A 20,305-nucleotide genomic window follows, 5' to 3' on the forward strand; every position below is an offset into this window, starting at 1 on the left:
ATGACATTTTATTTTTATATGCATCCTTATGTTATATATATTTGTTATTATTTCTAAAAATATTACGGGAGAGCATGGCCCCTTGAAGCTATCATGGCGGTAGTGAGAGATTCCACTCTGGTGGATTGCATCACAGGTCTCAGCTGAGAAACAGCCTCAGGCTCCTAGAAATGAACCCCAAAGGACTGACGTTGCTAGGAGGGAGGTTAGGTCCCTAGAGGGGTACCTTTCCCTCTGTTAGCACACTGCTCCCACAGCTCAGCTTTCTTTCCCCAGCCTGGAGATTTTTATAGTTTTTATAGTAAATAATGCAGAGTCTTTTTCTTGGCTTAGTAATGATAGTTACTGGGTGCTGTTCTAAAAATGTATGGGTCAAAACCATTAGGAGTTATCCTCACTCCTAGACACGATGGGGATGCCTGGTCAGCAGGCAGCTTCCTGCGTTTAGGGACCCAGGAGCCAGCCTCTGTCCATCTATGGCTCCACTAGACCCAAATTAATGTTCACGGACCTCTGGCAAGAATGCAAATGGAGACCTGTACTGGGGTTGTCGTATTTATTTAGCACATAAAAATACAGGATGGCTAGTTAAATTTAACTTCAGATAAACAATGAATATTTTTTTAGTCTAAATATGTCCTGTGCAAAATTTGAGACACACACTTACTCGGAGAAAATATTCATTGTTTCTCTGGAATTCAAATTTAAGTAAACGTCCTATATCTTAAATGGCAACCCTACACATACCAAATATTTAAAAGTAAAATAACTTTTGGAAACAAACTTTGAAGAAAAGATATTCTGTTGTCCTACCTTGACAAATATACTTTCACAATGACAGAAGGTCAGGTTCCCATTGAGAATTCTTGACCTCTTCACATTTCCACACCACCCTACTGCCTGCTCTCCACCCTGTATCTCCAGCTATCTCTCACCTCAAGGAGCCTCATGTGACTATGTAAGGACCTGGTGCAAACTCCATCCACATCCCCTGCAAACAACCACCTCTTGGTCATCCCTTAGGCCCAGGCCTTGGGCCAGTGCGTGGTCCCACCGTAAGGAGCACAGCCTGGGGAAGAGGGTCATACAGGCCATGGAAGGGAACTTGGAGGGTCACCTGGAAAGTGTTCTAGGTGGGGAAGGAGGGGCGTAGGCTCTGGGTGGGCACATCCCTTCGGCCCTGTGGACTCCCCTGTATCGATGTCTAAAGTATTGGCTTTTACTATCCCCTGGGGCCTTGTGGCTTCTTAATTCCACCAGCATAAGGAGAGAGAGTGTAGAGGGGACACTCCCATTTTTTAAAAGCCTTGACTCACAAAGGACACACATCTTCTCTGCTGACATTCCATTGGCTAAAACTTAGGGTGTACAGAAGTATAAGGAATTATTAGCATTACTCTCTATAGGATTGATTCTAGGATGGAAATAGCATGGCAATGGGGTGTGCTGTGAATCTTAAGGAAAAACGAATGATTTTTTTGCCATTAGACAATAGTTAATAAAAATAGTAAACAAGACTCTTCAAAATGGCAGCCCTCATGCTCTTTCAGGGCAAAGATCTACAAGGCAGACTGTCTATGCTTGTGTCCCTGACAACAGTTAAGCACAGTGCCAAGCATATAGTCAGCATTCCACGGATATTTATTGCATAATTATTTATGATTTATTATTGGATTGAAGTAACGATTCAGTGCACATCACCTTGGCATAATGGAATGGACTAGGAGGAAGCAAAAGAGATGCTGTAGTGGAAAGATGCTGAGAAAAGTCCTTTGCTAACCAGAACCCTTCCCTGGGGGCGCTAAAGCAGAACACCCCACTGCACTCACTCCCAGAGGATGGCTACCCTCCAGAAGACATGGGGAAACAAAAATGTCTGTGTGTGTATACATTTTCACTAAGTGTTGTACTCTAACACATTTACTCAATTACTTTTTTTTTTTTTTTACTTGTAGAAAATGGCTGTTTAGAAAATATATCTGAAGTGTAGGAATATGATATGGGCACATCTAGCAAACCTGAGATCTAAACATGAGTGTTTGAGCTGAAATCAGGAGTCTGAAAAGGTCAGGGCAAAAAGGAGGGGAGGCAACCATCACGCAGGGCCCATTTGCTTCCATCTGCTGAACTGGATGGTTAATGGGTTTTGTGTTGATGACGACCCGCCGAGCTTCCTCCCAGAGCCTTGGTGCAGGTTGCATTAGCAACGTTTAGGAAAATGGTGCTCTGGCATCCTGGGTGCCCGCTCTACCTCTCTCACTTTTCCTGATGTGCGAATCGATGACCATAATGAATATTAAAACGTATTCTAAAGGGCATGGTGGCTCCTCTGCTGGCTCTCCCTCCAGAGCAATTGTTAGACCTGCAGAATGAAAAAATAAAAGCCTTACTACTGTATAGTCACGCTGCACTTTTTATATGGTTCTCCATGCACTTTGACCAGTTTGGACATTCAAATCAATCTTCAGCTTTGCAGAGCATGCCTGGCCATCTGCATGAATAGTTTTTAAATGTTTACAAAGGATAGTTTCAAAGGAGGCGTTTTGAAGACAATGAGCAGGCAGGACAGCAGTTGGGGGAGGCATCAGACCTCTGTGAAGTCTCCCTGCACACCCTCTCACCACCCAAGGGGGACTGACAGCTCCCTTCCTCATGCCCCAACTGTAATTCACTCACAGCTGTCAGGGCTTTACTGGTTAACGTGGGCCTCTCTCCTCTAGACTGCAAGATCTCTGAGTTCTGTGCATTTTTGTAACCCCAGCACAATAACCCCTGTCTGCAAGTATATATGTATATACAATTATATATATATGTGTATGTGTGTGTGTGTATATATATATATATATATATATATATATATATATATATAAAATGTAACATTTATTCATGTTTATTTACATGTGAATATAGATGTGTGTTGTGTGTATATGTTATTTCTTGATCATCACCATAAGTACTTTTAAACACATTATTTCATTTAACCTTTAAAACAGCCTTATAAAGTAGATGCTATTAGTCCCCACTTTACAGATAAGGAAACTGAGACACAGAAAGGTTGAGTCAGTTACCCAAGGTCACATAATTGATAAGCTGATATTTGAACCTAGGGTTGGCACTGACGTGTGTTTGTAGCCAGTGTGATAGAAGAGCTACCTCTACCATTTATGTAGCATCTGCTGTGTGCACTTGTGCAATGTACTTCACATTCATTATTTCATTTACTGCCCAAAGGATCACAGTGAAGTGTGGCTTTCACTTTAAAAATTTAAAAACTGAGGCCGAGACTTACCCAAAGTTACGCAGTTAATAGGCAGTAAATCCAACATTCAACCCAGCATTACCTCCCACACTACGAATCACCTCAGTCCTGGGAGAACTGGGGACAGCTATACATAAATGTTCTATGAGAAGAAAGGATGGCAGTTATGCTGACCTATTTCTTTTTTCAGGTTCAGTCATTTTTAGCATCATTTGATGGGGAGAAGCTGGAACTCTTAAAAAATGAGCTAATTTCCATTAAAGACATCTTTGCAGCCAAAGAATTAGAGAATGAAGAGAATCAAGAGGAACAAGGTAAAGGAAAATAATCAGTTAATAGTAAGACAAACTGTTGATATAATCCTAATGAAACTGCCATTAATAAGCACAGCCCTTTAAACAAGGTGGAATTATTTAATTCAGTGCTCCTCCTTCCCACTTCCAGAACGCTCCGTGCATCCGCTCTTGTTGCAGAAGCTGGTCACACTGATCTACCGGGGGCACCAAAATAATGTACACATTTTAAGAGATATTATCTATGTATTAGTTTTTGAAGTTAAATTGAATTATGGTAGCAATGTGTAGTATGACATTTGCTCAAAAGATGGCGTTAATCAAATGAATGCTAGCATCATTCACTGTATTACAATTTTAGTACAGTTCTTTTTCCTTTCTTAAAATGTGTATACTTTTTCTTTTTTTTTTTTTTTTTTTGGCACTCTTTATGCAATCCTCTTTTTCACTGGGCATGGACTCCTGACTGAGACATCTTTATTTCTCTGTTGTCCAGCACAATCCCTGGCGCATGACTGGCATGCAATAAATGCCTGTGGTCAAGTGACCAAGGAGTACAATGTGCTAAACAGGGTCCTGATGACTAGAGTTTATGCTCTGGTGTCTGTTTTTTCATCTGTGTGTGGAAATTGTTGAATGTGAGTCATGTTGATGGTGGGCAGGTCTTCTAGTAGATTTCTTTTCATATTTTTCGTCTTTCTTTTAATTCATATGTGTAGGAGTTAGGGTGTACTTGTAAGTGGCCCACACTTCACCTATGAAGTACAGTTCTGACAAAGACACTCAGTACACCAGGGCATGATGCATCAGGTTGTCAATCACTAAACTGAGCCAGCCAATGAGATGAGCCCAAGGACACTAGGATCTATTTTGTGAGAAGCAAGGCTTCCTTGAGAGGGGAAACAATGTTTTCAAAGTTGGACATGCTTAATGATTAGGTTGTCCATTGGGGGCAGAATGCAGTAAGACATTTGCTATGTACATGGAGAATGATTTCTTACTGATATCATCAGCAAGCACTTTAGCCACAGTTGTTCTGTGTAGGTTATGCTGAAAGGTCAAGCAACCGTGGATACACGGGGCTGACTTCTAGGACCATCTGAAGGGTCCCACTTGAAACATTTTCACCACTTACCTGTTACGTGGCCTTGAACAAGTCATATAACCTTTCTGCAACTCAGAATCTCACCTGTAAAGTGGAGGCAATGAGACATATTTCCAAGGGCTTTTGTGAGGATCAAATTAGATAATATATGTAAAAACATATATTACAGTGACAGGCACACAGAACCGCTCAAAAATGTTAGTTGTGATTACTATTTAAACTGCTAACATAATGCCAGGAAACTAGTAGACGTGCAATAAACTGTCACTTTTATTTATGATCACACTTGTCATGACTCATGCACTGAGTAGTGATAATGTGCAAGCATACCGTCAAGTACGTAGCTGGAAGTGTTTTGTGCCCAGGTGTGTTACATGCCTTTAATCAGAGCTCGAGCATCAGAGCTCCAATGCTTCAGCCTCGATGCTCAGGACAAAATTATTCTAAGCATTTGCAAACTGTCATTTAAAGACCATCTCCCATTTTAGCCCCACATACTGACTTCATGTGTCTTCAGTTTGATGAGCTTTGTGCTCGTTGTATCAAAATAGACAAATCAATTACACTGAAGTATAGAAAGAGGCCAGTATGAAGAGACTGTTGGAGAATAATGTTTTAGAGCATTTCTATGTTCTTACAAAGTCATAAAGTGTGACAAACTTGTTTTTATTTTAATAATGACACTAAGAGACTAGCTGTCAAAGGTCATGAAGTCAGTGTTCTGGATTCAAGAAAAGCTAACATAGATGCCTCTTTTTCAGAGTAATAGTCACCAAAAAGAGCCAGGCTGTTTCCTTCAGTTTCTTGATAACTGAGGTGGACCTTGGTCCTATTTGGGGTTCATTCAGAAAGAATAAAAAGAGGATCCCAATTCCCCCAAACATCAAGGAGATATTGTTGCCAGTGCAAGTTATGGCACTATTGCATTCCCAGCTCATGCTGTTTCTCCCATCCAAGTACCAACCAGGCCCGATCCTGCTCAGCTTCCAAGATCAGGTGTGTTCAGTGTGGTATGGCCCTAGACTAACACTATTTCTTGGAGAGAAAACTTGATTCAATACTGTGAAAATGTCACTTCATGTGATATGTTCCAGTCTCAGTGTAGAGCTTCAATAAGTTGAGATTTTTTTTTCTCAGTATGACAAAAAAATATTAGAGTCCTAAATAGCATGCTTAAATTTGTCTTTCCTTAAGTGACAGAACCCTGGTATCTCCCATAATGTATCCATTTTCCCAAAGGGCATCTCCACATTTATCAAACCACTATTAATTTTAATTAGTTTAATAAATAAATGTCATTCAAACACTTAAAGAAGAATCAGGAGAAAAGAATAGCAGGGCTGTCATTAAATCAGTCCAATTATGATGGAGTGTGATGAGTCCAGAAAAGTGGATGGATTATATAAAAGCTATAGAGAAGAATCTTATCAGTGGGAGTGAACAGACAACCCAGGAGCAAAACTCTGGGCAAAACCTGAACATTTTCACCAAATTTTTTTCTTGTAAGCATTTACATTCCTGAAAGCTTCCTAACACCTAAGTAATTTATTTGAGAGTCTCCAAAAATGTAATAAACTATCATTTTTAGATAAATTTAGTATCGCACGCCCTTGCATTAATGTTAACTAATGATTTGCATGTTTGTCTTTCCAGCAGAGTAGAATTTTATCACACTGCCATGATCTTTAATTTCGTTTACACTGCTGTGAAGAGATTTTAAAAGGCTATTTTCTATTTTTAATGCCTTGGTGAAGATATTCTGAACGATATATATAGACCAAGAGTTGTAGTAATTGACATTCTTTGTTGCCACATTTTTAACCATCTATTTTTATCTACTTCCATTTTCCTCTGTGATTTTTTTTCCTAAAACATTTGCCAGAGCTATTGGTAGTACATTTTCTTGTTTTATAGAATGAATGCACATTTAAAAGCTGGGGCTGCACAAAGTACTTGTGTCCCAATTTAGTGTTGATTACTCCCCAATATTTTTAATCTCCCTATATTATATGTTTGTAGCATGTAACAATGTAGTTACATAAAACTTTAGTGTTTACAGAATATTTTCACATTTGTTGTATTATTTCATCCTTGTAACAGTGCTGAAGAGGACATGGGTGGGTAAATTGACAGAGGAGGGTTTGGAAGCTAAGAAGTCCTGTGACTGGCCCCAAGTCACAGAGTCACTAAATGCAGGATCTGGGGTAGAACCAATGCCTTCCAAGTCCTCCAGGCCTCTTTCTGCCCCGCAATGTGGCCTCCTACAGAATGAGAAGAACCAGGCTGTTTGGGAATGAGACCTTGTGGATGCTGCCCAGATGTGCCCCTGCCCCTCTTACTTTGCCTACCGAGAGAGGATGACACCAAGACCGCAGCCCAACAGAGAGAGAATCTCAGCTTTTGAGGAAATCAAATCCCTCCTCCCTTCCCCCGCCCCCACCTCTCACTCCCCAAGCTCTCCCTTTCTGCATGTGACTTCTCATTCTTGAAGACTTGGTTCAAACATCACCTCCTCCCGGAAGCCTTCCGAACACCTCTCTGAGGACAGGATTAGGTGCTCCAAAAGCCTCCTCAGTCAGAGCACTTTCCCTCTTTGGCTTATAATGATGCTGTGTAAGCTTCATCGTGAACAAAGACAGCCATCTCTCTCTCTACTTCCAAGGCACACCCCCGCCCCTTGTTTGGCCATCTTGGCCTCCTTGCTGTCCCCAAGAAGCTGGGCACAGTTCCTCCTGGACTTTGCCCTGGGGTTCCTCTGCCTGGAAGACTTCCCCTCATCTGGTGTGGCTCATACCGGTTCTCCCCTAGGTCATCATTTAAATGCATCTTCTGAGCTGCCCTCCCATTTAAAATTCCTAACCCCCAGCTGCCCCTGTTCCTTTTCCTTGGTATATACTTCTCCATAAAACTTAGCACCTGACATAGATTTTTACTTATCTATTTTAGTAGAGTGTCTCCCCCATGAGAATATATGAATTATAGGTAACGATAAACTGATTAAGCCAAATGTTTTGAACAAAGATCTACAAGATACCCTGGCTATCTTCACGAGCTGCTAACTAACCATTTTGTCTGTAAAACAGAAAAGAACATATGCAGGCAAGTGTTAGATATAGCGTTTCTCACGTGGCGTAGTACTCCCTGAAGCTACTGCCTTCACCCACTGACAGAAGCCAGAGTATTTCTTCTCAGAGGGTTTTGAGATCATGTAATCAGGCCAGATTAATGATGCTTTTATTCCTCCCAAAACTGGTGGTAAATCCATTGTGGAATCAATTTTTTAGCACCTACCAGACACTTTAAAAATGGACTCCCCCCAAATGGCCTGAACTCATAGATATAAATGAGAGAAGTAAGATTGTAACTTTTTAAAGGGCTCTCCTCTTTATTGCCCACCAATGATGTTAATTTATTTTTTAATACATATTATATGTAACATGTTACATATTTTATATAATCATGTATATGAAATAATTTATTAACAAATTGCTTATTCAATGAATGTTCATTTTAGCACCTATTATGTTCCAGGCACTGTGTTAGATGCTCTGGATTCAGGAATGAGCAAAACAAATACCTTTTCTGTCCTTAGGTAGCTTCCAATCTGGAGGGAAGACATATATTGTAGGACCAGACAGGTATCCTAGGAAACCTTGGGAATTTTCTCCAGAGATATAATGTTGTTATATCAGATAGTAGACCATCCATCAAGACGACTTCTGCTTGTTCAGTAGTGTGGCTCTGTGGACATAGAAGGGTACCCTGGGCATCATTAGGGTTACAGTGCTAAGCATAATATTCTAAGTTATAAATACAGTATTGTCCCAGGTCGCTCAGCCCTGAGAAAAGTCCCTCCTTTGTTCATTCAGTCATTCCTTCAACAAATAGTTACTGATCACCTCTATCCGTGAACAAGATGGACAAGTGTACCCCCTCATCCCTCCCGCCCTCCCGTTGCCTTCAGGCCAGCATGGGGGCACCCCAGGTGGCACTGGGAGCAGTAAGGCTCCAGCAGCCCCCACCCTGCAGCCGTCTGCTGCCTCACTGCTGTGCTCATAAGAAGGGGAAACTCATCTTTGCCCCGCAGCTGGAGGGCAGGCTGTAAGGTTGGGGGAGCTGCCACATTCTGAAAGGTGAAAAATAAATCGTGCCTCTTACTTCTGTCATTTTCTATTTCTAGGCTCAGAAGAAAAGGGAGAAGAATTTGCTAGCATGCTTACAGAGCTTCTCTTTGAATTACATGTTGCGGCCACACCTGACAAACTCAATAAGGTCAGCACCATCTGAGTCTGAGTTTTTGTTTTTTAAAAGAAAGGTCTCAGTTATAAAATTCCAGAAATGCACCTGAAATGGAAAACACCCCAAACCTTAAAGGGCACATGAGTGGAGGGAAGTCAGAGGTCAGTAATTAAGGTCTGAGGAGGCAACATAATGAAATGCAATGGCAGAGAACATGCTAGACTGTGTCACGAGACCTGTATTTTTAGTTGCACCTGCACTAATAATTACCTTGTGACCTTGAACAAGTCATTTCATCCCAAAATAGAATACTGTGTCAGAGCAATGGTTAGCTTCAGCATAGGGAGAGGGGAGGGGTACAGAATCACCAAGAGACTTTTTAAAATTCCATCTCCCCCCTCCCCTACTCAAGTGACATGCTAGAATTAGGCAGCGAGAAGCACATCAGCCAGGTCAACCCACGTCCTCTCCTACCTGGGACGCTGGTGCTACATCATGTCTAAGAATGTTCCAGCTTTCACTGTTTGGGTTCCTCTAACAGTACCACAGGATGTTTTGCAAGTTAGTACAAGGTTTTGCTGTGGAGTTTCTTAATGAGGACATTGATCACTAATTACTTAAGACTGTCATTTTTCCTATTCTCCCTTTGTTTTCCCTTTCTTCTCTTTAGCGAGCAATAGCTGACACAGGCCCTCATTTATCAAGGTGGGTGAGGAAAGGGCAGAATGAGGCAGTGAGGAGGAGAGATGAGTAATTTCTTTATCTCTGATAGAGGTCACTGATTCTGGCAGGTCAGTGACTTGAACACAGTGGGAAATTGCCTCATTCATCTCCGTGCAGCACCTGCCACAGCTCGGAGAGTGTGTGCGGTGTCTCCACGGCCTCACTGGTTTATTTACATAGTCAGGTAAACCTTTGTCCATAAAAGAGGACAAAGGATACCAAGGATAGTGTTGTTGGGTTCTGTCTCCCCAAATCTTCTTGCCTTTAACCTGCCATTCAACGCTGACGTAATAAATTTTGCCGTGTAATTATGCTTTAAGATGAGAAAGAAGTAAGTTTAGCATAAGCTCAGACACAACTTTCACTTAAGGAAACAGCTTAAACCATATCAATAAAAGCTGGGTGAGTCTCCTTTTCTAAATGGAATTGCAGATAGGGAAAGTGGTTTCTGCTTATTCAATTTAGCCATCAGTTTTGAGGCCACAGGTTGCTCAATCTGCCCTCCTGTGAAATTAAACTTGTCACAGAGCGACGTTCATCTTTCCAACAGCTCTTCTCTCCTCTCCCCTGGAAGTCAGAAGACCTGGCATGGCTAGAGAAGAGCCAAGCCATCTTTCATCTTCCCAGCATGATATATTATTAGGTTCATGAAACATTAAGCGCTTCATGAGACTTATCGCATGAGGAAATTTGCTTTAGCAATGACCCTGTCTAAATCTCTAACCTATATATATATTTTTAAAGTACTGTTATTCTTTTATAGTTGGTCATGAAAAGTGACAAATATACTATCGCTCTTTCAAGGTGACTGCCATTTTTATTCTTGTCTGAGTATCATTGTAGAGTGCTTTTTAAAAAGTCCTCCAGCCCTGTAATGTTCTCTCCACACTTTCTATTCTGTCCCCTTTTCTTACTTTATATTCACCCGAAAGCAACAACAAGGTGTTTTTAAGGAGGTTAAGAAATTGCCCCATCACTCTTTAAATGTACCACTCTTGAAGGTTTAGGGCAACTTGGTCCTAGTCTTAAGATTAGAATTTCTTACTCTCCATTTTTGCATAATAAATTTATTTCTTTGGTTGGGGGCCTGTGCAGGCCATGAAAAAAGCTCATGACTGGGTAGAAGAAGATCAAACTGTGCTGCCAGTAAGTGTGACAGAAGAGTCAGAGGAGAAAACTGAAAAGGAAGACAAACCTGAAAACCCTGAAGAAGACGAAAAGGAAGAAAAGACAACTAAAACGGTTGAGGTAAATTTATGTCAGGTTGTCCACCTAAGAAGCAGCAATATTATATTAATTTTGTTAGCAGCCTAATTTTAAGTGTGGAGAAGCCATTTAATTTTCATTTGCACCCTTTCCACGTTATAGAAATGTGAGTACTAATATAATACACACTAAAATTTCTCTATGCCAAGACAATCCATGACTTAGCATTAGCATAGATATGTACTGTAGCTTTTCTCCATAGCTCTACAATGATAATTTAGAGGAAAGAAGATCTACAAGAACATAGCTGATTTACCTTGAGGGTAAAATTCTATCTTGTATGCAAATTTGTAACCATAAAATGCCTTTATGCCCCATAACTAATGAGGTAATTGAAACTTTTTCCAAAAAAGCATTGCCATCGTTTTTATTCTGCAGTTTAATAAATATATATGTGCATAACATATACCCTCCCTGTGTTCAAAATGAGCTTTCAATAGCTTCATCTTACATTGGATTTTAATTGTAGAGAAAGTAATTTTTAAAATTAGGTCACTCGAAGAAGAATGTCCATTGAGGCCTATTCATTCAGCCGCCCTTCTAAACGCATTCTTGAGCACCTGCCTGTTGTGTGCCCAGTGTTGCTCTGAGAACTGGGGACATAAATGAATAAGGCTTGCCTTGTCCCTGGGAACCTGGCAGCACTTCTACTTCTGGCAGCATTTCTACTTAGAAAAGTCTTAGACACACCCATTAATCTTTGGGTAAACTTTTTCAGGTCATATTTGAGTTTTCTTTCCAATAATTATATATGTATGTATACACATACATATACTATCACAGGGCTTTAAAAAAAGCATCTCCTTAGTGACTAATTTTCTCACTTGTATTCACTTATTTTAGGAAGTGTACATGCTGTCCATCGAAAGTCTGGCAGAAGTCACAGCACGCTGTATTGAACAGCTACATAAAGTAGCAGAATTAATTCTTCATGGACAAGAAGAGGAAAAACCAGCTCGGGACCAAGCAAAAGTTCTGATAAAGTAAATGTTATTTTTAATTCTTATGTTTCCAATTTTATAAACATTTGCCATTCAAATACATGCACACATACACACACCCTAGGCTACTAAAGATTCAGATTTCAAGTCAACTGATTCCAGTGTTCTGTGGTCATCTTAAGGAGCAAGGACTCTTTTAAGAAATGAGCCATGTTAGCAATAATAATAATAATAATAATAAATTAGACACTATGGAAATTATTTATGAAGAGATTTAAGGGAAGACACCCTAAATCATTCAGAGGTAAGTGTTTATTATAATTGATCAAAGTCTTGGAAGTACAGACCTTTGAGGGTAATGTCATTTTTAACATATCACACGAATAGAGAAAGGATACCTTAATGTGACTTCTTAGCGAGCTTCACAAAAATATGCAAACACACCCCACAATGTTCCTAGGGACTTACACCAGCTCTAAATATTCTGAATTCTGGCAGCAATGGTCGCTGGTGTAAGTCAGTTCACTGTGGATTGCATGTATGTGCATATGTGCTGTCATACGTTATGTTCTTCAATAAATAGAAGCTATTGTTTATCTAGAAATAAAAATGTAAGTATATGTAACTTTATATACATGGAAAAAGTTGGTGTGGAGCTGAAAAATATAACGTTAACTTTTATACACATGACTGTGTGTTGTGGTATAGAAAATTAGCACAGGTCCAAATAGCATCTTATTATTATACATACACAGGGGCCAAAATAAGAGCCTCCTAGAAATATATGGGTGTACACACACACACACACACACACACACACACACACACACACACACACACCTCAACATACTAATTCACCTTGCTTATCTTGTCTTTGCTTATTACTGAATTTGGCATTGCAGGTTAGGGTGGAAATTTTTAGAGGAAAGACCTTCTAAAAGGTCAAATATTAGTGTCTTTGCACTGCTGGTGGCATTTTTCCTCACTTGTAAGGATTTGTCATCTAGTTTAGGTTTTCATAGCTAAATGTGAAAATCAAAGATACTATAAGAACTGTACAATCCTGCCCTTAATATGCCTTTAAAAATAATAAATAAATGAATAAATAGGTACTTACCTCAAAGTATAGAAGGAAAAAGAAAAGGCAAAATAGAAAAGTTTAAAATATTAAGGAAAACATCTAAGTACTATTTTGTATTTGCTTACTGATGTGAAAGAGGAGGGCCGAAGTTCAGAAGTCCTTGAGCATAGATAGCAGGACCTTACCCTTAGCTCCTTTCTGATTCCCAGCCCTGATTGTCTGACCCTTACCAAGCTTTGTAATAAGGCCTCACATTTGTCTCTATAATTAGTGCCTCTCCAACCACCGGCCCAAGAACATACAGAATGGCTCTGTGCTATTTCTTAGCCTTACTCCTGAGCCTTTCTGCTGATAAGTTTTGGGTGGAGGGAGGGATGGAAGGATGAATGCATAGCTTAAATAAGGACCTCTATTTCTCAAAACAACAGTTACCCGTAGTGACTTCACTAGATCTTTTAATATGTTAGATTCTTAACTTAGAGTTAATGTTTTTCCAATGACATTTTAATCACTATTCATAAAAGTCATATATGTGAATTATTTTAAAAAATTGGACAATATCCACGCTGTTAGTTAATTAGATTGTTTTGTTTTTGTCATCATTTGTAATGTTATGACAAACATCACTTTGGTGAAATATTTGTGTTTGTCTTGAATCATTTTCTTAGGGTAAAGTCCTAGAAGTGGAATGGCTGGAATAAACTTGGAGTTTTGATATAAGTCTTAAAAACATATATTCTACAGGATCTTTATTTTGAGGCATCCAATAAAAACATAGTCAAGATATTGAGACATTTGAATTTGAATCCCAGCTCTGTCACTACTGCATGTCCTAACCAAGTTACTTAACCTTCTTAAATGTCAGTTTCTTCATCTATAAAACGGGAATAATAACGTAACCCATAAGGTCACTATGAAGATTAAATGCAATTATGCACCTGTAAGTGTTTAACATAGCACCTCGATGGATGTTCATTATTATTTAAAAATGACCAAAAAGCTGGAGAAAATCCACTTGGCAAGAGTTTTATGCCCCTCTACATGTGGAGCTCAAGACTGGTATTTTCCTGCATGTGGTTTTTTTGTTTTGTTTTTGTTTTTGTTTGTTTTGTTTTTTTAATTAGTTTCAGGTGTACAAAACAATGTAATATTTAAACATTTATCATTTATATCCCTCACACAGTGATAACCCCCCATCCTCATCTACTACCCCTCTGACATCATATTCAGCTATTACATTTCCACTGTCTCTATTCCTAATGCTGTACTCCACTTCTTGTAACTATATATATGTATAAACTTGTAGTTGACATTCATTATTGTTCAGCTTCAGCTTCAGGTGTACAGTGCAGTGATCAGGCATCTACATCTTCCCTGAGGTGGTCTCCCTAATGGAACAAGTGTCCATCGGATTCCCTACAAAACCTTTACAACATTATTGATTACATTCCCCAAATTGACTTTTGTATCCTGGTGGCAATCTTGTGGTTACTGACTGTGCTTTCTAACCCCCTCACCTTCCCCCTTATCCACACCCCTGCTCCCATCTAGCAACCCTCAGTTTTTCTTCTATGTCTCTGAGACTGTTTCTGATTAGTTCATTCATTTATTCATTTCTTTTTATTCCACATATAAGTGAGATCATATGGTATTTGTCTTTCTCTGACTTATTTCACTTAGCATAATGTTCTCCAGGTCCATCCAAATTGTTGCAAATGGTAAGATTTCATTCCTCTTTATGGCTGTGTAATACTCCATTGTATAAATGTACCACAGTTCCTGCATGTGGTTTTGGCTCCAAAAGGTGGTAGGCAGAGTCAGACGATTGTTCTTTAATGAAGAACCTAAACTGTTTATGAATCATGGAAGATTGTTGAGAAAAATATTTCTACAGAGCATCTTCAAGCTGTGTGCCATTCTTTTAAGTGGAGAACTGTATTTATATCAATAATTGTCTTGATGGTTAAATTATCTTACTTCATTGAAAATCCCAAACCACTTTTTTTCTTTTTTTTAATTTCAGATTAACTACTGCAATGTGCAATGAAGTGGCCTCCTTATCAAAGAAGTTTACGAATTCCTTAACCACTGTTGGGGTAAGATTATAATACTGTCTTTTTTTCACCTTTCTAAGGGAGAGGGGTCTATGAGGGGCTCTGAGGAAAAGTGGAGGATGCAGTGCCTTCTTTGGTAGCTCCACAAAATAGAAGCTCCGCCGTGACATTTACTAAAACCAGCCCAAGAGCACGGTCTCTGACAGGCAGTGTAGCGCTCTCAGCTAACTGCATTCCAGCCCTGATGCTGCCAGCTCAGTTACCTGAGATGTCGGGTAGGTTTTCAAACTGCTCTGGGCCTCGTTTTCTTTATTTGCTTTTTAAGCATCAAAAGAAGGTCCCTTCCATAACTTAATATCTGGGATATGTAATCCAAGAGTCTGTCTTAAAACAATGAATTTTGAATAGTCACATTCACTGTTGCCCTGGGAACCTATTTGATAAGCCATCCAAGATGAAAAGTTTCTTTGCTTTATTGTTACACTTCAACTTTAACCAAAAGAAAAAATTTCACCAATTGTCATAAGTGTTTCTGTTCTCAAGGTAATGACTTAGAAAGGCTCATCATTCATTTGGAGGTGTGGCTTCTGGTTCTTTTCTTTAAAAATTTGTCATATAACCCTACCTTAGTGGTATTGGAGAAGAACAAGTAGAAAATATTCATTTTTAACCTTTCTGATTTTTCTTTTAAAGCCCAGGATGCAAAGGTGGATGATTCTTTCCATGAGAAACACCAGATTTTTCTTCCTATTTTATTTAGTGTTTTAGGGTAAAAATATATTTGTTTCCTTGTGCTGCTATAACGAGTACCACAAACTGGTGACTTAAACACAGAAATCTATTGTCTCACAGTTGTAGAGGCTGGGTGTCTGAGAGCCAGGTGTTGGCAGAGCCATGCTTGCTCTGAAGCCTCTAGGGGAGGATCCTTCTGGGCCTCTTCCAGCTTCTGGTAGCCTCAGGCATTCTTTGGCTTTTGGCAGCATAACTGTAACCTTTTTCTCCCTCTACATTATCCTCCCTCTGTGCATATCTATGTCTGGATTTCCCTCTTCTTATTAAGGACAGTCACATTGGTTTCGGGTATGACCAGTATGACCTCATCTTAAGGAGTGACATCTGCAATGACCCTGTCTCCAAACAAGGTCACCTCTGATGTCCTAGAGGTTAGGGACTTCAACATATCTGTCTGGGGGACACAATTCAACCCATCACAGGAAGTCACAGAAACAAGCTCTAAATAATTTAGACAGAAAAAGGACTTTATTAAAGGCAGTGGAGGAATGTGAGCCGCTGTAGGGCCCCAGCACCAGAGCTCCTGTGTTGCCATTAATGGGACTCAACTACCGCAGTTCTCAATTCTCTCCATTCAGGTTTTGGGTTCCTGGGTGAGAAGGTTTGAAAGGCAGTGTGTGTGGGGGTGGGGGTGGAGGGGTGGGGGGGTGTATCATATAGCCATCCTGGTATCACCAGTAGAGACTAGAGACAGAATCATATCATATAGACCTACCTGGCTGCTAGGGTGCACCTCCCCGACCCCCAAACCCTGGCAAAGGGCTGTTCTGAAAAAAATTGAAAATGATTGTGGACCTGTCAGGAGATGTTTGTCTCCCATACTTCTGTGATTCAGTTAATAAGGGGTGAGCTACATACTATCTATTCGTCCAGCTGTCAAGGAATCTTGTTTACTTCTCTTATTTGGTAAAACATCAGCTTTTATATTTGCCTCATTTTAGGCCTTCAACAATTGAGCTTCAGTGTATGTAAGGGGGAGGTGGAAGCTCATTGATAGGACAGGCTCAATAAAATTAATTTATGTACTCAGTGTTGTCTCAGTTAGCTGACACCCATGGACTTTGGTGTAACTGCTAGGCATACAGAGAGGTGTGAAGTCTTAATCAGGCCTCAGTGACTCAGCTTCCCAAGCCTCTACTGTACCCTCTTCTCACTCTTTCCAAAGTTTACTAGGTGAGAAACCGAGCCCCAGAGGTGTGAACTGATTCCCCCAGGATTTGCAATTGATCTCTCAACTTCCAGTTAGCTGAACTTCAGACACAGCAGGCAGCCAAATGTTTGGTTCTCTATGGTTATCTAGTGATGAGGGTGTATATGTGTGCATGTATGTGTGTTGTATGTTTTATGTGATTCATGTTAAGCATTAATTTATTTACACTAGTGGGCAATATTCATGGTACTGCTCTCGATTCCTTTCAACATATTGTATTCCAGCACAGGGCTTCTCAAACCTTAATGTACAAGGAAATCACCTGCACATCTTGTAAAAATGCAGATTCTGATTCAGTAGGTCTGCGAGGAGGACTGACCTTCTGCATTTCTAACAAGCTCCCAGGGTGATAACAATGTTCCTAACCCACAGGCTGCATTTTGAGTAGCAAAGCTCTAGCAGACGGGTATTGTACTTGAATTCGTGCGTGTATACAGTTGACCCTTGAACAACATGGGATTGAACTGTGCAGGTCCAATTACACGCAAAATTTTTTTCAATAAATACTGGAAGTGTGTTTTCCTTACGATTTTATTAATAACATTTTCTTTTATCTAGCTTATTCTATTGTAAGAACACAGTATATACTACATATAATATATAAAATATGTGTTAATCAACGGTCTAGGTTATCGGCAAGGCTTCCGGTCGACAGGAGGCTATTCGGAGTTAAGTTTTTGGGAAGTCAAAAGTGCTATGCAGATTTTTGACTGCAGGGGAGGAGGGGTCAGTGCCCCTAACCCCCATGGAGTTCAAGAATTAATTGTATATTCACATGTGTACAAATGTTTGCGTGCACCAAACCAGGAAGACACAGTTCTTATTTTGGAGAAAGAAAATGTTAAATCTAAGTAGCGTTTAGTGAAATGCCATCTTGCCCCAACAATCCTCCTCATTTTGTACTGTGATGAATCATTTACATCAAGTCATTGTTTCTGTTTTCTAAAATAGCCATTATTCATAACTGGAAGTTAATGAGTGTGTATTGCTCTCCAGGCTCTATTAAAATTGCTTGCACATCTCATTGAGTCTGAAAACCTCATTTCGATTATATTTTAGAGGTTTATTGATAATCAAATAAACATGAGAGCAAATACCATAATGGATTTTCTGGTTCCTTACTAAAATGACTGGGTTTTTAAAGATTTTGTTTTCCCCAAGACTCCATTATGGTTTCCCCGGTAAGACAATACTTCACCCTCAGTAGCGTAATGTCAATGAAAGGGGGCTGCTTGGGAAAGATGTATTTCATTTATGTACTTTTGTTTACCATAAAGTCTTCTGGGTACATGAGGGAAACCAGCTGATTAAGATTGCCCTTTCTCTTTCTAGGCCCTTTAATTATTTATTGTCTAAGAGTAGATTGAACATTTCAGATAGAGAAGACTTCTGATGGATAGACCACTAGTGGGAATAATAACGATGATACTAACACGAGCTCTCATTTTTTCCATTCCTACTTTATATCAGGCTTTGTAATCTGTGCTTTATATATAGTCATGTTTTGCAAACTGGGATCTGCAGACCTTTTTTTTCAAGTTATATTTAAGAATGCTTTAATTTTGCTACCAATCTGGAAGGCACACCATATAACCAAGTACCCATGTTTGCATTTAGAATGAGAAGGAAAAAAAAAAAAAAGACTAACAAACAGCTGGGACTGGGGTAGGGAGTAAGTTACCTAACTCACCTGTAAAATTTAAGCATCCCCTACCAAGAAAGACAAAGAAACAACTTCAGTCATCTAGATAGTAATTATAATGCAATATTTCTAAAAATCAAGATGAATGCAAAAGTATCATGATAATGAACAAAATATCAAAATTTTATGTAAAAATAGGATCTGACCCTGCACGTGTGCAACTCAGCCTCACTCACCTCACCCTAATGCCAGACCTGCTACAAGCTTTAAATAGTTAGAAAGGTCTGAGTTTAAATTTCTAGCTATGTGACCTTAAACAAGTTACTCAACCTTCCTGATTCCTATTTTCTCATCTTTACATTAGGTACCTCCCTCCCTCCTAGGATTTGTCAAAATTAAATGAGATACTATAGGGGAAGCAGCATATATGAAGCTTGGCCTAGAGTAAGCATTCCACTTCTCCCCTTCCTGTCTAAGTAATCCCTCAACAAAGCCAGTGTATGACATTTTATGTAGCAAGCCTTGTGGAATAAGCACCTAATCTGTCACTTTCATCCTTTGATCCCACAGAGCAACAAGAAGGCTGAAGTCCTTAACCCCGTGATCAATAGTGTACTGTTAGAGGTAAGTGTCCCTGGAGAGAAAGTGCTTCTCAATCAAAGCAAATGTTAGGGCTACGATTGTGTATTTAAGTTTTTTTTGTTTTTTTTTGGTTTTTCTTCCAGGCAGTTAATGTCAGTGCAAGTCTAAATCTTATCATCAGCAGTCTTTTTTGAGTACATTTGTGGAGCTCAACCAGCTGTAAACCCTCTCGTGAAGCAACAATACCTCATTTTCAAGAATTCCTGATTATAAAGAGAAATGCTAAGCTTGCACATTAATTTCTGTCGCTGTTTGCTCTGGCAGAAGCAGATTTTTGCTGCCAAGTTTGACACCAGATTTAGCATTGTGATTATTGGCTGCCATCAGGGATTCTTGCTCAATGGTGATTTTCTTAAAAATGGGCACTTCCCTCCATTCACAATACCCTTTGGTTTAACTGGGTCTGAGCTCCATCTGGCAAAATGACAAGTAGACTGTTGAGCCTCTGCCTGTTCAGTGACCAGAGGCGCCATCCTCTGCAACCACTTGCGCTGTGGCCTGTCCACTCAGCAGGACTTTATAGCATAGATTAGAAGCTGCCCTGACACCACTGTGTCTTTACTGGAAGCAGTGATATGAGAGAAGAAAAGAGTCCCACAGACATTCTTGAGTCATCGGGCATTGTATTCTACCTGTGGTTGGTGGAGGAAGACCTTCCATTAGGGGCCACACTGTAAGAAACTGGCAAATCTATAGCCACAGGGCACCCAGCTAAAGCCACAAGATGCTAACAAGCTAAGTTTGCACATGGCCAATGAATATACACCAGCTTTTTACTGTCTGAAGTAGCTGTCAATTGCAAAATTTGAAAATTACCGAACTTCATGGAGGGCTACCTGTATATTTATAGCAGTGTGTTTAAGAGTCATGCCTTATTGTTAAGGAAGACTACCAAGGTATAAAAGTAACAAAGTGGTGGCACCAAGTGTTATTGTATAGGTCACAGCCACACCGTGGGATGGAGTCGACCAGAAGGGACAAGGCGTGTAGGTGCAGGTTCTGGAGGGACAGACACAGTTAAGAGGAAACCCAGAGACAGAAGAACAAAAGAATCTCTC

At 39.8% G+C, this 20,305-nt stretch overlaps 1 protein-coding gene across 2 annotated transcripts in view; it reads left to right on the forward strand.

Annotated features, from left to right (window-relative positions):
* The window catches only part of FAM114A1 (family with sequence similarity 114 member A1), a 64,517-nt gene that overhangs the window by 39,945 nt on the left and 4,267 nt on the right, over positions 1 to 20,305 (forward strand). For both annotated transcript variants that reach the window (XM_019741990.2, XM_019741991.2), the window contains exons 8-13: positions 3,450 to 3,573; positions 8,838 to 8,929; positions 10,715 to 10,867; positions 11,729 to 11,868; positions 14,931 to 15,003; positions 19,176 to 19,229. In XM_019741990.2, the coding sequence (XP_019597549.2) occupies positions 3,450 to 3,573; positions 8,838 to 8,929; positions 10,715 to 10,867; positions 11,729 to 11,868; positions 14,931 to 15,003; positions 19,176 to 19,229 (636 nt within the window). The remainder of the gene's footprint in view (positions 1 to 3,449; positions 3,574 to 8,837; positions 8,930 to 10,714; positions 10,868 to 11,728; positions 11,869 to 14,930; positions 15,004 to 19,175; positions 19,230 to 20,305) is intronic.

Source organism: Rhinolophus sinicus, linkage group LG02 (assembly GCF_036562045.2).
Source record: "Rhinolophus sinicus isolate RSC01 linkage group LG02, ASM3656204v1, whole genome shotgun sequence".
NCBI lineage: Eukaryota > Metazoa > Chordata > Mammalia > Chiroptera > Rhinolophidae > Rhinolophus > Rhinolophus sinicus.